General features: G+C 31.6%; 1 protein-coding gene across 2 annotated transcripts in view; it reads left to right on the forward strand.

Moving 5' to 3' along the window:
- LOC118179781 (interference hedgehog-like) overlaps nt 1-15,745 on the forward strand; it is a 204,847-nt gene extending 189,102 nt beyond the window's left edge. For both annotated transcript variants that reach the window (XM_085819144.1, XM_085819152.1), the window contains 3 exons: nt 10,178-10,268; nt 13,730-13,792; nt 14,027-15,745. In XM_085819144.1, coding sequence (XP_085675270.1) covers nt 10,178-10,268; nt 13,730-13,792; nt 14,027-14,070 — 198 coding nt within the window. In that variant the 3' untranslated portion in view covers nt 14,071-15,745. The remainder of the gene's footprint in view (nt 1-10,177; nt 10,269-13,729; nt 13,793-14,026) is intronic.
- Nucleotides 15,746-16,959: the final 1,214 nt, after the last annotated feature.

Genomic DNA, 16,959 nt, shown 5'->3' on the forward strand with positions numbered 1-16,959 from the left:
ATTGAAAGAGAGAAAGGAAACAAATGTTAATTGAAAGGATTTCTATTACTACTTAGTTAAGTAGATACATGACACAATTACTTTTTTTAAATAACTGATGATTTTTGCTCACGACGGTGTCTGTCACACCTCATTGAAGTTTTGTGATAACTTCAATGAGTTTGTGATAAGTTATTGTGGACAAAAAAAAAAAAAAAAAAATCATCACATACACAGACATTGCAAAAATAGTAAAAATATATTGTTGGGATTATAATTAATGCTTATTCACTGAAAACTAGCCATTGAATTTTTGAACCAAAAATACTACTTTTCAATACCTCTCATAAAGTGTGCTCTTTTTTTCTTCATCTGATCAATTTTTATTATAAACTCAGATTCTCCTATGCCTTTTCTAACAATAGTTTAACTTCATGCTAGTTAAAAGCTCTTTATCTTTTTCACCATCAGCTGGTGCTATAAGATCATCCAATTCTTCATTTGTCATTTTATGATTGTCATTCTCAATTAATTCTTTTAACCTCTCCTTCCTCTATTTCTGAAAATCCTTTATCACCTGTGGCTTTTGCAATTTGTACAATTTCCTTGGCTTCATTTTCAACTGATTGAAATTCTTTAAAATTGTTGACATCTTATGGCTGAAGCTGGTACAAGCAAGCAATTATTGTTGATGAATTCACTTCTTCCCATGCAAATTTAATCATTTCTATACAGTCTTATTTCTATACAGTCTACTTCCACAATTTCATTACTGTGTTGTGCTTTCCTTCATCTAGTGCTTTATTTTCAGAGGTGCAAACATAATGGTTTTTGAATGTTTTCATGATTCCTTGATCCATTGGTTAGATTAAGGAAGTGGTGTTCAATGCAAAGAAAAAAATCTTGACATACGCAATGTTATGAGGGCTTCAGCACTGTGTCCTGAGCATTGTCGAGAATCACGAAAATTTTAAATAAGATTTTGCTGTTCTAAGTAATGTTTAACTTTTTAATGAATGAATTTTTGAACCTTTCATTATAAAGGACTATCACAATGTGGCTGGTGCTCTGAAGCATACCGCATGTAATTGAAATTATTGCATTGGAAAAATTAAATTTAGACAATTAAAAGAGCATGTATAAACAAAATTGTGCTTAGCAAGTCTGCATTCTGGAAGGGTTTACTGTATAATCCATAACTTTTCAATTAAAAACTTTTAAATCAATGAAACAACTTATTAGATTTTGGCAAAAAATTATAAACTGGAAATGATACTTCATTTCAAACTCTGAACAGATTTTTCATGAAACTTTATGTGTATATATATATATATAATTTAAGAAAGGAGAACAAACTAAAATAAAAAAAAAACCTTAGTGGTCAAGAATTTTGCGCATTGAGCTGCAAAAATTAGAAAACAAGGTAAAAAGAATATTCTTCATGCTTTTGCTTTTAAGCAGATGTGATACTATGGTTCCAGTGAATAATTTTAACACTAAGTTAAAATAAATTGCAATTAAAAGTGTAAATACAAGATAAATTATATATATATAATCCAAAATTTCTCAAACTTAGTATTTAAGACTTGCATATGATTGAAAACAATATATTAGATTTTGATTGTATGTGATAAACTGAAAGTGGTATTTATATAAAACATGTTATTGGTGATATTCTTGCCTTATCAGATTTTTTACTCATTTTCCAGTATAAGACAGTGTTCCTCAAAATGGGAAAAAAAATTTTAGTCGTGCCAGCTACATACATATAAGTTACCCTGTGATGTGAAAAAAAGGAGGTGTAATATCTTCATTCTGAAGTGTTGAGTCATTTAATTCATAGTAGTTGTCTTTTGATTATTTATTGAAAACAATAACAACATGATTGAAACAGGGTTGCCACGCTACCTGGAAAACTGGGAAAACCGGAAAAAGTCAGGGAATTCGGAAATTGACCAAAAAATTCAGGGAAACGTCAGGGAATTTAAGTGTTTTAGTCAAAATTTGGAAAAGTCAGGGAATTTCATACAACGATCCCACCAAAAAAAGGCGAGTTTTGCGCCGACGTCAGAAGAGATAACTTTTTTGGCAAATTGTGTATCATGTGAGTGTCATTCGGGCAGCTGGCATAGAGCCGATTTTCGCAGCTCCAATTTGATTGTCTTTTTAGAAAGGCAAGCAAGTTTCCCGCAACTTTTGGTTTCTAGTAACCTCGAGAATCGCATGTGCAGTGCATGAACTAAAGAAAGTACCTGTTCTCGTATAAAACAAAATGGGTTTAATCCTAGTATACGGTACCATGAAGGTTAGAATTTAAAAAATATATATTGTAAAGAAGGAAAACCTCCCTGCAACAAACGTGGCTCGGTTCCATCATAGCGGGAAATCGCTGTGCATGCGCAGTATAGTATCTGTCGCCAAAGCTCGAAACCGATGTCGAAGTTCGAAGGTCATGTTATCAAGAGTTCATAAAATGAATATCGTTTAAAATGTCTTTAAACTCTAAAGGAAAAGAAAATATTTTTTGGCGCAAGTAAATTAACTCATGGATTAGTTATTTTGACGGGGGGGGGGGAATCTACGAAAATCTTTTTTTTAAATTATTGCGAAAAATCCAAGAAAAAACGTTCTTTGATAAAACGTTTCTTCTTGGATTTTTCACGATAATTTAAAAACGGATTTTCGTAGTTTTCTTTTTTGTCAAAGAACGTTTCTTCTTAACACGTGTTTCTCAATTTCCTGTACACATCGCGGAGAGGGAAATTCTGGCCGTTCCGTCGTCAAATCCCTTGGCAAATTTTCCCTCTGCTTTCTACATAGACGTTCTTTGGTCAGAATAATCTCCATGTATAGTACAGCTGGATTTGGCAACATGATGATGAGCAGTAAACGGGTCATTTTGTTCTTGGCGACAATTTTCAAAATCATGCGAAGGCCGTATCGTATACTAGGATTTTACTGCAAAATCTTTTTTTTTTATTCATTTCTTTTCTTTTCTTTTTAATAAATACCTTGTCATTTTGCAGTAAAATAAAAAAATAGTAATCAATCATCTAGGATAACCATATGTAACTAACTATATTCGCTAAATTATCGTTGATTATTCTAATTAAATTTTTAAGTAATTATCTTTATTTTTATGTTATTCATATCATTTAATGTTGCTTCTTCCCTCTAAATTTTTTTATCATTAGTAAATAATATTTCCAAATTTCAGGAAATTTTCTCTGGCATAATCCTCAAATTTATTCTAGCAGTATGATGACATCACGGAATTTAATGCACATATTTTTCCCTTATGTATGCTGCGAAATAAATATAAAATACCTCAATTTAGTTAAAAATATCATTAAATAGATTTCTTTCTTTCGTTTAGCTGCAGAATGTCTGCAAAAAAAGCCTTATTTTATTCCAGATTGGGCAGATTCAAATTTCAATCTTCAGTGGAGAAAACAACTCCTATTATAATTATATTTGTATTTTCAAGTGTTAAGGTGCCTTTTAAGAATACACCTCACACAAATTAAATTTACCTAAAATCTAACCTAACTTTTAGCATTGCATTGTGATTTATAAGAACCGGATTAGCCTCGTGTTGAACTGGGGATGATCATGAGTAATAATTAAATAAAACGTACAGTTGTTATCCAATGTATGTGTCTTAAATTTTATTAAGTTTTTTAAGCGGAAAAGTAAACAAAATTATCAAACAAAGTGTACCAAGAATAATTAAGAATAAATGTCCTCTGGGATTTATTGAATAATTAAGTGAATTTGCTACACAGTACAAGTAATACCATAATTAATTTACCTCTTAGCACAGCCAATGTACTAGACTGGAATTTTCTCGAAACATACCTGGAAAACCTGGAAAAGTCAGAGAATTTCATTCTCCTCTTTGAGTGGCAACCCTGTTGAAACAAATATGAAATATCATACACTGCACAGTGCCGGATCTATACATGTTAGCACATCCTCATTCCTGCGTGTTCTAACTGTATTTTCCCTTCGCCACGGGAGGAGCAAACATCAGTTTATCCCTTTAGGGAATTTTAGTTGGAACATCCTCCGACCCGCAACGAAGGTATTTATCATAAATTCAAAATCTTGCAATAAAATAGTACATCTTATACTTTTACAAAACTTGTAATATAGAACATAGCATGAATACTTTGAATATAAAGGACATTATCATCATACTAGTTACTACTATATATTTTATCTTACTAATTACCACAAGCTAAATGCAAATAGAAAAGAAAACAATTATCATCAAACAATAACTAATGCAAGTAACAAATTTCAGTTACTAAAGAAATACTAAATAGATACCTGAAATTTTGAAAACAATCATTCGTATCTCTTTCCAAGCTCCAAATGATATAGCATTTGGATAAGCCTTTTTATTAAACCTGAAGAAGTTTTCACTGTGATACTTCTTACCTTGTTATCACTGCTTGTGTGTAACTCCATCACCTTTCCCAGCTTTCACAGCTGCCGAGGTAGTTTGTCATCCCCTATCAAAACTGCATCATTTATATTAAAATCAGTGGTTACATTAACAGGTTTGAAACAATTTGCACCTTTTAATTGGAGAAGATACTCTCTTCAGTATCCACCCCACCAAGCTGCTCTTTCGACAATAAAATGCCATCTTATTCCTTTTGTACCAAAATAATTTTGTACAGATGGATCAGCAATATTTGCATATAACTTCTTCAGCTCTACATCTGCTCCTTTAAAAGTTTTGGCATTGTCAGAGTTTATAGTTCGGCAAACACCTCTTCTTGATACAAAGCAACGAAATGCTAGAAGGAAATGTTCGGTGCTTAGGCTAGAAACAATTTCAAGATGAACTGCATGTGTGATTGCACAAGTAAACAAACAAATATAAACCTTGTCTCCATTTTTCGTAAACAAAGGTCCAGTAAAATCAACACCTGTGGTTTCAAAGGGATTCACTTCATGAATTCTATCCGCTGGTAATGGAGCAGTCACTTGAGTGCCCTTTTTAGCCTTAAATTTCCTGCAAATGAAACAGTTATTCAAGCACGATTTTACAGCTTGTCTGCCTCGGATGATCCAATACTTTTCTTGAGTTTGAGTGAGTGTATCTGAAACACCAGCATGAAGCAAGTTCTCATGTTCTCTTTTGATTAGCAATTCAGTAAATCTCAATTTTTTCCGGTATAATCCATGGATGCTTTTCTTGAAACTGAAAATCAGAATGTTGTAATCTACCACCAAGACATATGAGTCCTTTTGCCGTCAGGATTGGGTTCAGACCATATAATTTGGAATCGGAACTAAGTGTTTCCTTTCGTGTCAGTTTAATAAGATCCGTTTCAAACTCACTTCGCTGTACAAATCGAATCCAATATCGTTCAGCACTTGTGAGTTCTTCAGCAGTTAACACTTCTTTACACCTTTCAGAATTTCTCTTACAGTTATTAATAAACCGTAGGACGTATGCAGTGATTCGAAGAACCTTAAATAAGTCACTGTATCTGTGCAAATTCAACAAGCTATCGGTACGTTCAACCTATGTTGGTAAAACAATACAGTTCTTTTTTTCTCTCCTTTTCCTCCTCAAATGTATCAATATCAGCATTCGGTATTTCTTTACTGTTTGGAACATCACTTTCTATTAGCCACAAGGGGCCTCTTCACCATGTTTCATCATTAATTAAAGATCGCGCACTTACTCCCCTAGTAAGTTTATCTGCAGGATTCAGCTTTCCGTTGCAAAAATTCCAATTCGATGGATTTGTTTTTTCTTTGATTTCCAACACTCTATTGCGAACAAATTGCTTCCAATCATTTGCAACACCTCTAATCCAATGTAGACATATTGTGGAATCTGTCCACATGAAAATGTCACTTTCTTTCAGAGAAGAAAATGTGGATCATATATAATCAGACAATCGTACGGAAATCAAGTTTCCTAGTAGTTCTAATCACGGCAAAGTCATTTTCTTAAGTGAAGCTAGACGATGTTTTGAAATTATAAAACTTGTCGCACATTTGTCATGGTATTTAATCTTGAAATATGCTACCGAACCATATGCCTTTGGGCTTGCATCAGAGAATATGTGTACTTCCAGCTGCTGAATCTCCAGCTCGTCAAAATATGGTCGAGGTATGACAAGCCTCTCAAGCTCATATACTTCATTTCACCACACCTGGAACATAGATTCCAATTCTGCTGGAATATTTTCATCCCATTTTAAGCCCTTTTCCCAAAGATTTTGCACTATCAATTTAATTCTAACATTGAATGGTGTAATTAAACCTAATGGATCAAACAACATGCCACATGCACTGTACGTTTTGTTGGTGTCACATATTTAAATTTTGTAAATTGATTCAGATCTATCTTCAAGGTGTCCTTATCATTGTCCCAAATCAATCTAATACCTTTAACGGTATATCTCTTTGATTCGATGGCGTCTGACATTCCATTTGGGTTTCCTTCCATCTTTGATTAAGGATAGCTAAATTCGAAGACCACTGCCGTAAATTCATGTTTGCTTCACTCAGTATAAATTTAGAGTCTCTTGATAGAGATTCCGCTTCTTCAACAGTTGATGCCCCACTTATTAAGTCATCAACATAAAGTTCTTTCAAAATAGAACATGTTTCACTGTGTGAATTTTCATATTTCTTTAAATGAAGTCGTATAGCATTTCACACTAAAAGGAACACGTGTCATTCGTAAAATTCTGATATCAAGACCATTGAAATCAAGTTCGGTTCCCCCCTCATTTCTCCATAAAAACTGCAAAAACTTTCGATCCTCCTCTGCTATGCCAATCTCTAAAAATGCTCTCTGAGTATCAGCACAAAACGCATTTGGGTGATAATGAAATCTTAAAATACTCCTGAGCAAATCTAGATTAAGGTTGGGACCACTATCTAAACAATCATTCAATGACTGCCCATCTCTAACTTTCGACGACGCATCATACACAATCCTAACTTTCGTACTTTCCTTTGATTCACGTACTACAGCATGATGAGGCATAAAATAACCGATTCTCCTATCACAATCTCCATGAAATGCAACTTACTCAATAATACCACCCCTTAACTGCTCATTAATTGTTTCTTTATAATGAAAATACAGATGCGGATCATGTCTGAATTTATTATTTAGGCTTATCAAATGTCTTTCTGCAACTTCATAATTACTGTTCAATGTGTTGCAACCCTCCTTCCATAACAATTTAGTTTCATACCTCCCATTTTTAAACGTAGTATTTCTTTCAAACATATCTATGACATCTTCATCTGATTGCAAAATTTCCTTCTCCTGCTTTATTCCTATAGACTCCAAGTCCCACAAATTCCTAACTCTTTCAAAATCTGTTTCTTCCTTCACAGAGATATGGTTCACACAAGTCTTATCATACTGATAATTGCCATGATTATCCGATCCCATTTCCTTACCTTGGATTACAAACCCAAACAAAGTGTCCGTAATAACTAATCGTTTCGCTAATCTTATGTTTCTTTCATATAAAATTTCCCAAATGTAATCTGAGCCGATCAAAATGTGTATTTCCTTCGTATTTCCAATGTCGGCCAATTCTCTTCCCTTACTTAGAGCCATGTTTCTGACCCACTTTGAAGGAACTTCTATGTGGTCATGCGTAATCGCATCAATTACCACTGCTTTTATGCGGAGTTTTTTTACTTGGGTTGGTTCTATTCCGCAAATCAAGCTGAATTATTTTATACTGTTGTTTAGGTTTACGCTCGCTACCAAACCCATATATTTAAAACGTTTCACATCTGGTAGCCTTCAATCCTAATGAGTCCGCAGTTTTCCTTCTGATAAACGTTCTGTTACTCCCGCCATCTATTAACACCCTCAAGATTTTGCTCTTTTTATTTGTTTTTAAAATAGCGCTGAATGTTTGTAGTAAAACCAGGGACCACGCTTCTGCGCTGTCGGTTTTGTTTACAGATTCCCTTTTATTTCCTCCGACGCAATGCAATGACTGTACCACAGATAAATTATTGCCCGTTTCTTTAGCATTTGATTCGGCTGCATTATCTGTTGGTTCAGCCTTATCGCATATTAAATAATTGTGAGGTTTTTTACATAATTTGCAGAGCTGCTCCTTTTTCCAGCAAAATTTTGAGGTATGTCTATGTTTCAGACAAATGTAACATCGCCCTAGTGATTTTAATGAATTTCTTTTTTCTGTTAATGGTAAAGGACATTTATGTGTTTCGTGAGATTTATCCAAACAAAAACTACACATTTCATTTGCTACGGCTGTTAAATCACCTGCTGTTGGAATGCGCGCTTTTGAAATGTTTCATTTTGAGTCTGCATAATTTTTCTGATAATGTTGACTTGTATGGGAATTTCATTTAGTTTAGTTTTTTGAATCTGATAATAAAAAAGGCGCTTCTCTTATTTCTACCTCTTTTCTCAAAAACTCAACTAAGTGCTCTATATCAAATGATTTACGCGATTTGCGTTGTCTATTGTAATATAAATTTAGCTCTTCTGGAATTTTCTGTAGTAACTACTATAAGTTCCTGCTGCAACACCTAAAGACTTTAATGATCGAATTTTAATCTCAAGCGTATCATACATTCTTCGCAATGCTGAAACGTTCGCGCATGTCTTAACGGAATCAATCAGCAACAGTTTATTCATGTGCGAGCTTATAATTAAATCTAGCCTTCCGAATCTTTCTTTTAACAACTTAATTGAGGAATCATAATTTTCGTTTGTTAATGAAAATCCCGAAACTGCCAATAAGGCAGTACCTCCCAAAAATGTTTTCAGATATGAAAACTTCTCAACCTTGCTTAAGGAATTGTTATTATGAATAGCTACTTCGTAGGAATTCCAGAAATCCAACCAAGAGCTACAATCACCATAAAACTTCTCAATACTTAATTTCGGAAGCTTAACTACACTACGTTCGTTTCTTACTACGCGTTGTTCCAGCCTAACATTTTCATTAATCCGAATTTCATTTTGCGAAGCCCCGTTAAAAGCACTTTCTATACGCCTATCTAGTTTCGTTTTTTATTGAATGCCGCGTTCCTGATATTCTTCACTCTCAGCAATTTCATTTTCTAACTCATCTATACCAATTATCGTTTCTATTTCACTATCTAAACCCTTAAGATTCTTTATCTTTTCAATCAACTGGTTTCTTTGATCATAAAGATCATCAAGTTTTTGTTCTTTACTGTAAATTTCACTTAGAGGTTTATTTATTGCATCTTCAATTTTCGCCAAAAGATTACAAAAAAGCTGCCTAATGCAGTTTCGTTTTTGCCTTAACCTTTCAACTCGTTTCACCATGTTTGCATAAACTACTTCTATTTTCAAAACTAAATTTCAAATCAATTTACATCAACTAAATAATCAAATCACTACTATAATTTCAAAACTTCCTATCACATACAAAATCATAACACTTCAAGAACTAAATCTAAAGGGACCTACCTCGATTCCATGGTCGCGAATCAGAAACTTCCAAAACAAAGAAAGGTTCACATTCCATCAGAAGGTTCGCATCACGTCCGGCGTTCACCAACAAATTTGTGATATCTTCGTTCTGAAGTGTTGAGTCATTTAATTCATAGTAGTTGTCTTTTGATTATTTATTGAAAACAATAACAACATGATTGAAACAAATATGAAATATCATACGCGGCACAGTGCCTGATCTATACATGTTCCTGCGTGTTCTAACTGTATTTTTCCCTCACCACGGGAAAAGCAAACATCAGTTTATCCCTTTAGGGAATTTTAGTTGGAACAGGAGATTCCTAAAGAAAAAACATAGAATGAATTACTAATAAATAAATATGCATAACTATAAAAATCGATCAATAATTCTAATTAATTCATAATTATGGGTAAATATGTAATTATACAACAAGAAACAGAGCCTTTCAAAACTTTTTGCAACACACACTTTAGGAAACGTAAGTTAAATAAATGTAGTATGTGATAAAAACTAATTTTAATTTACCTTAAATCATTGTGTATAATTTAAGAAGACCTTTGTTGAGCATAGTTTATGTAATAAATTTTTTAAATATTTACAATTTTAAAGTATTGTTGATGTTACTATTATCTCTATGTAATAATTTTTTTTTAAAATATTTATGATTTTAAATCATTGTTGATTTTACTATTATCTCTATTTTTTTCCCCCAGTTGGAAGGTATAGTGTCTAATAATAATGAAATAATAAGACTTCAGACTTTTAATGCAAATACTGAACCTCAACAAGAATCATTATTAAATAGTAAGTAGATATAAATATGATGTAAGATTTTGTATTTTTGTTTGATGCATGCGGTAAAAAAGTACAATGAGCTATTGCTATAGTAATCATTTTGAACAAACGACACATCTGTCACAATTTACATGTTCTACTGTAAAAATAGAAGTAAAATATGTGTACGCTGATTGCTAATCAGGGGGGGGGAGGACCATTGAATTACGTTTTTTACAAGACCTTTATGATATGAAAAAAAATCATTGCAATCTGCCTTCTAACACTACAGAGACTTTTTTCATCTGAAGAAAATTTTTTCTATACAGTTATGTTTTCAGCATTGAAAGTGTCAGTATTGTGATTTTTAAGTCCAGACTTAATGGAGGGATTCAGTTCCATTGATCCCATAATGTTGCCATTGCTACAGAAGTTGCATGTAAATAGGCAGTCTTTTGTAGCAAGAACTACAAAACAAAAACTACTTTCATGACAAATGCAGTACAGTCAAAAGTTGTTAATCCGGAATGATCTATAATCTGGACCTCAAAGCTACAAACTTTCTGCACATGCGTCGCGTTTACGCATGCGCGTAAGACCTTTACGGCTGCAAATGTGCGTGTGCGCATGCGCATAATACTTTTACACATGCGCATTTAATGTATAATGGACGGTATAAGCTAAGCTAAAATTATCTAATTCAGTTAATGTTGCAGATTGCGTTGTTCCTTAATCTTCGAATTGGATCTGGCTTATTATTTTTTGCAGACTGTTAGAGCAATTTTATAAAAGTAAGCTTGAACTTACGATTATGTCAAATAGAATTTCCGATATATATTTACTAATATGTAAAGGATCTACAAAGCGAAAGTATGTTTGGAAGTCCATTAAACAGAAAGTGGAATTGCTGCAAAAAATGGATAAAGGCATATCCTTTGATTATCTAATCATTCCGAAATATGTCTATCAATTTCACGCTGCTGTGCGCAGCGCGCAATGAATAGGGACTTGATCTGTCAGTACGATCCTTATCTTCAGGGCAGATGATTTTATTTTATTTGGCTTATAATTCCTTACTAAATGTAGTATTTCATCTCGATGTACTCCGTCTTTGATATGATTTAAATCAAGTTCCTCGTCATTATAATTCGCTTCCGATAGTGAAGAAAGTGACACAGAGGTTATTGAAAACGAAAAAATTTCGATTGAAAAATTAGTCGGTTTTCTCGACACAGCAATTAAAGGACTTGAACAGCGGAACTTTGTAACTAAACAAGAAATTATGTCTGTTTAATAGAATTAAAGAGAAAGTATTATCACATAAAACAAAGCAACTTAAACAACTTACATTGAAAGAAATGTTTAATAAAGTAAACAAATAAATATTAAGCTTTTTCTTTTTGTAAATTTTGATACCCTTTAGATCATAATTGTTCTTTATTTCATAAATTACGGTTTCATATTTTTAATTTTATAATTTCTGCATGCCATCTTACCAGATTTAAACTGATGATCTATAATCGGGAAAGATCGATAAACCAGAATCGCCGAAGTCCCAACGAGTCCGGATTAACGACTTTTGACTGTATTTCCTTCATAGCTCCACAAAATTGGGTTTTCTGGACATTTACATAATTACTGCCTGCATGTAGGTTGGTAGTGTTGTTAACTTCCGTATTGTAGTGGATGATGTGCCAAAATGTGTTTTACTGGATCAGTCAAATTAATCATCAAAATACTAAAAGCATTGCTAGCTGCTTCACAAATATATGCATGCTTTTTCCGAAACATTTAAAATGGGGCCTTCTTCGTTCACCATGAAAAAGTTTATTAGGTATTTCCACTAACCAAATATGAGAAGCTATGGCTGTCCCAATCGCACATTCAGATATGTTGATGTTTAAGGCCTTATAACTGCATAATCAGAGGTATGTGAAGGATTTTCATTTGGATGCTCTTTAATGGTGACAAATTCATTTAGAACTGAAACTTGAACAAATTGAAATTTTGAATATTTTTTTGCACAAAAATTTTGAAAACAACGAGAGTTTGACAAAGTAAACATCTCCTTTTTAATCTTGCATTTTTTTTTCTTTTTTATTGTTGTTAATATTGTCACTTAGTATATATTATTCTGATGTGGAATTCAATAAAATTAAATTTAAATAAATGTATTTTTTATAACACTATATAGCTATGTAATGTGGCAAATTAGAATATTGCGAGACCATGTTGAGAAAATTCTCCATGCATTCACCACCACTAAATGAACTAAGTCATTCTAATTCAGTCCTTTAAGTTATTTCAATAAAAGCTTTTAAGTTTTGAAATATATGCTTGGTACTAAAATAATAGCTTTTTTAAACAATCCCTCCCCCCCCTTAAAATTTAAAATAAAACATGTTTGTCATTTTGTTTAAATATAACTTAACTAACCAAGCATAAATTTACTAACTAGGATTAATACTGATAAAAACTTCACTTTTTTTGCTAAAATAGATCAATGTTAAAGGAACATATGAAATGTGAGATTGTACGTTGCAAGAAATTATGTAAAGTTATTACACTTATCATCCTATTTTTATTAATTAAAGTGCTTGTCATGAATCTTTTTAAAAAAGAAAGGAATGTTGCTATCTGAAAAACTTCATATTATTGTCAAACATCTCAAGAAGTTTACTGCTATAATTTTGAAAAAGTTTAAAAAATTGTATGAAATATTAAAAAAGAAGCTGCAGTCTGATTTTTGTATGCAGATTTTAATTAACATCTGAAGGAATTTAAAGATGAACAGTTACAATAGCCTTATATAATGCCTTCAGAAATTATTCAGACATAGATTTTGAAAAACTATCAATTTTGAGGGTGATCAGACGCAGGTCCTTCTTTTTCACACACACACGTCGGACATGGGGGGGGGAATCTGCAATTTTTTCCCTCCTGCTCCTGAGCACGAATATTTTTTTTTAAATCTATATCAAATTATTATTGCTTTTTTGCTGATTTAAAATTTTACATCGACATATTCTCTTCCAGCAAATGAGGAAATGCTGAGTATAAAGATTAAGGTTACCAACATTGGTCAAATATTTTCCAAGAATGTTATGAACAGTTCATGCTTGAATTTTCCTAATTAAAATACTTATTTATATGTTTCTGTTTTTATTTATACTAATTTAAAATTTCATAGTTGTTCTGAAGGATTCCTCATCCTTTAATGTGGTGGACAAACATGAACACACTAAGTAGCACCTGCTCTATTTTGCCAGATACCACATTTGTGAACTAAAAACAATAAACATTGAGCAATAAAATAAACTTTTAAATTTGAAAAGAGACTATAAATATGTGTTTTTTTAACTCTCACAGTTTAAATAGGACTATAAATATGTTAATTTTTTAAACTCTCACAGTATTATTAATAATTGTGTAAAATCTTGTATTTCTGTCAAAAGATTTATGTACCCAAACACTTGGTTTTTACATTTTAGATCCTGAAATAAAGGAAAGCAGTTTGATTGATTGTAAAAATGCTGCAACTGTGATATTGCCGAGTAAGTATGACATTTAAAATCACTCTTTAATGTTATTTGCTTATAACATTATATTTAAGAAATGGTAGGTAAGAACTTATTATAAGTATTTGAATATTGTGGTAACTAAATTACAAATTAAATCAAATAAGGAGCAGAAAAAAATTTATTTCTGTATTTTATACCAAATAAATAGCTGTTCTAAAATTCAGTAGAGTTGCTTCTTTTTAATATATAATTTTTTTAAACTCTTAGGTGATTCTGGAACAAGTGCAGAGTTATCGGATGACATTTCTTGAAGCTGTGATCATATTTTATAAATTAAGAATTCAAATTTTGAAAGAACATTTTATGTGACAAACACTGTGCCTGAATTGTTTCTTGCGAGTTTTTTTAAATAGGAACTTCATGTATGGATTTTTTTAGTTATAAGCTTTTTTTTTAACCTACCTATGCTAGTTCGTACAAAATAGGTATTGGCAGCTCAATTAAAAAAATTTGTATATAAATCTATAAGTAATTTGGCTTTTGTAAATAAGTACTTAAATTTACATCATCATTTTATAAGCTACTTAAATAATTTTAGTACTTGTGTTATTTATTGTTTACTAGTTCCTTAATGTCCTATAATAGTTTGTAAAGTGAACAAATATTTTTGTTATTGTTACATGTGCCATTTCTGTATGCGTCATCAAGCCAGTGTCATGCATAATTCATTAAGTGTTGATTTTATGTAAATATGATTCAGTAAATGAATCTAAAGCTATTTGGTTACCTAGTATCTTTTTCGAAAAGGTCTTTTTTTATAATTTAGCAATTCATTGCAGATTTATGATTATAGATTACACTAGTATCAGTAGGTAATATTTTCCAAGACTTGTCAGATTTTGAATGATTAAAATTCTGTTATAATTAATTTTTAGCTGGTAATTGTTAAGACTAAATTCTGCTTAGTGATCTGTGTTTTAACCTATTGACGCAGTGGTCGCGCCCTGAAACCACCAATTTTCTTCTTTCCGAAATCTTTGAGTGAAAATCAATTGATTACAGATTTTTACCTCTAAATAACACAAAATGACTTCAGAATCATGCATGTTTTAAGTCTTAGTACAGTCAAAAGTCATTAATTCGGACACCCATAATCCGGACCTCAAAAAAGTTACAAACGCGACGCATGTGCATAGGCGTTTACGCGTGCGCGTAAGACCTTTATGGCTGCGAATATGCGTGTGCGCATGCGCACATACTTTTACGCATGCACGTTTAATTTATAACGGCCGGTATAAGCTAAGCTAAAATTATCTAATTCAGTTAATGTTGCAGATTACGTTGTTCCTTAATCTTCAATGTGGATGCGGCTTATTATTTTTTGCAGACTGTTAGAGCAATTTTATAAAAGTAAGCTTGAACTTTCAATTATGTCAAATAGAATTTCCGATATATATTTACTAATATGTAAAGGATCTACAAAGCGAAAGTATGTTTGGAAGTCCATTAAACAGAAAGTGGAATTGCTGCAAAAAGTGGATAAAGGCATATCCTTTGATTATCTAATCATTCCGAAATATGTTTATCAATTTCACGCTGCTGTGCAGGAGGAGGGAAATGAGGCGGCGCGCAATCAATTGGAAGTTGATCTGTCAGCACTATCCTTATCTTCAGGGCAGATGTTTTTATTTTATTTGGCACAGAGTTATTTTATTACTAAACAATACATGCACCTTTTCTCTGAACTCAATACACTTGCTTCCCAAGCTAGTATTGTGATTTTATAAATTATTTGGTGCGGTTTAAATTTAATGTAAGTATATTTTGCTATAATTAAAAATAGAAATTGTGTACAAGTTTTATTTACTTTAAAAATATTTTCTAAATATTTTGGGACAGAATTTGAATGGGAAACAAATGATCTGTACGAAAGCCAAAAAGACCTCCCCCCATTAACATAAAAAAAAAAAAAAAAAAAAACACAAATTTCATGCGCCAAATGAAAAGAAACTAAATATCGCTGGTCATATACCAGTGAAATTTAGAAGATCTAGGCAGGGTACATTTTGTAGCACAAGGAAGAAACCTCCTAGAACAAGATACATTTGCGAAATGTGCAATGTGGGTCTGTGCATGTACCAAAAAGACTAAACACGCTTTGAACAGTGTCACAAAAAAAAAAAAAAAAAAAAAAAAAAAAAAAAAGTATTCTTTGAAATTTAAAAAAAAAACAACACTGAGTTTTTTTATCCATTTATCCGAACGTCCTTATTATGTAGGTACTTATATTTTAACTGCTATAGAAAAATTACATAAATGTTTATTTTAAAATTTTTCCTGACGATTTACTTTGTAAAATAATGTAAAAAATTTACATATAATGCAATTCTTACATACATTTTTTAAAATTCATAAATTTCGTCATTTATTGGAAATGCGCACGGAAAAAGGTAAGTTTTTTTTTCCCTACTACCTCAGTAAGTTTCAAAGTCCCAGATGCATGCTGGTTTCACATTGCGACCCCCCCCCCACACACACACAGAACAATGGGCAGGAGTAGATTTTTTTTTTAAATTCATATATTACTTGTCTCTAGAATCATACTATTCAATTTCTAGAGTTTTTAGTTAAAAAAAATTATAAACATAATATAGCTCAAATCTTTTTAATATATTATAAATTAATGTTGAAGGATATGTATGTAGTACATTAACTCATTTTCAAGTTTTAAAACACTTTATTTTTTTTTATTTGGGAAATTCTTTATATTTCAGTTTACATTATTCATATACAGGATACAAAGGAATAAATATGTGGTTACATTGTAATGTAGCTATTGCAAAAATCATGTTTTGATTTTATTCACTGTATTGAAATTACAGATTTTAAATCTAAAATAATAATGATATATGTTCGGAAAAACAACAACAAAAAAAAAGTGAACTTATCAATAAAAGTTTGGAATACTACTACATATTTAAAAATATTTTTTATTAAAATTTTAATATAAATGGTTAAATTTCTTTCCATTTTACTAATAATCAATAATATCTTACTTTTTATAGTATCATTAGGAACTATAAATTTATATAACTATTTTATATATATATATATTAACAGAAGTTTTCTTTTGTAAATAATAAAGCACAATTTTTTAAGGATTTTTTAATGTACTTTCAAATAACCATTAAATTGTAATC

Source organism: Stegodyphus dumicola, chromosome 1, assembly GCF_044657685.1.
Source record: "Stegodyphus dumicola isolate Sdum_Otavi_A_Nest chromosome 1, ASM4465768v1".
Taxonomy (NCBI): Eukaryota; Metazoa; Arthropoda; class Arachnida; order Araneae; family Eresidae; genus Stegodyphus; species Stegodyphus dumicola.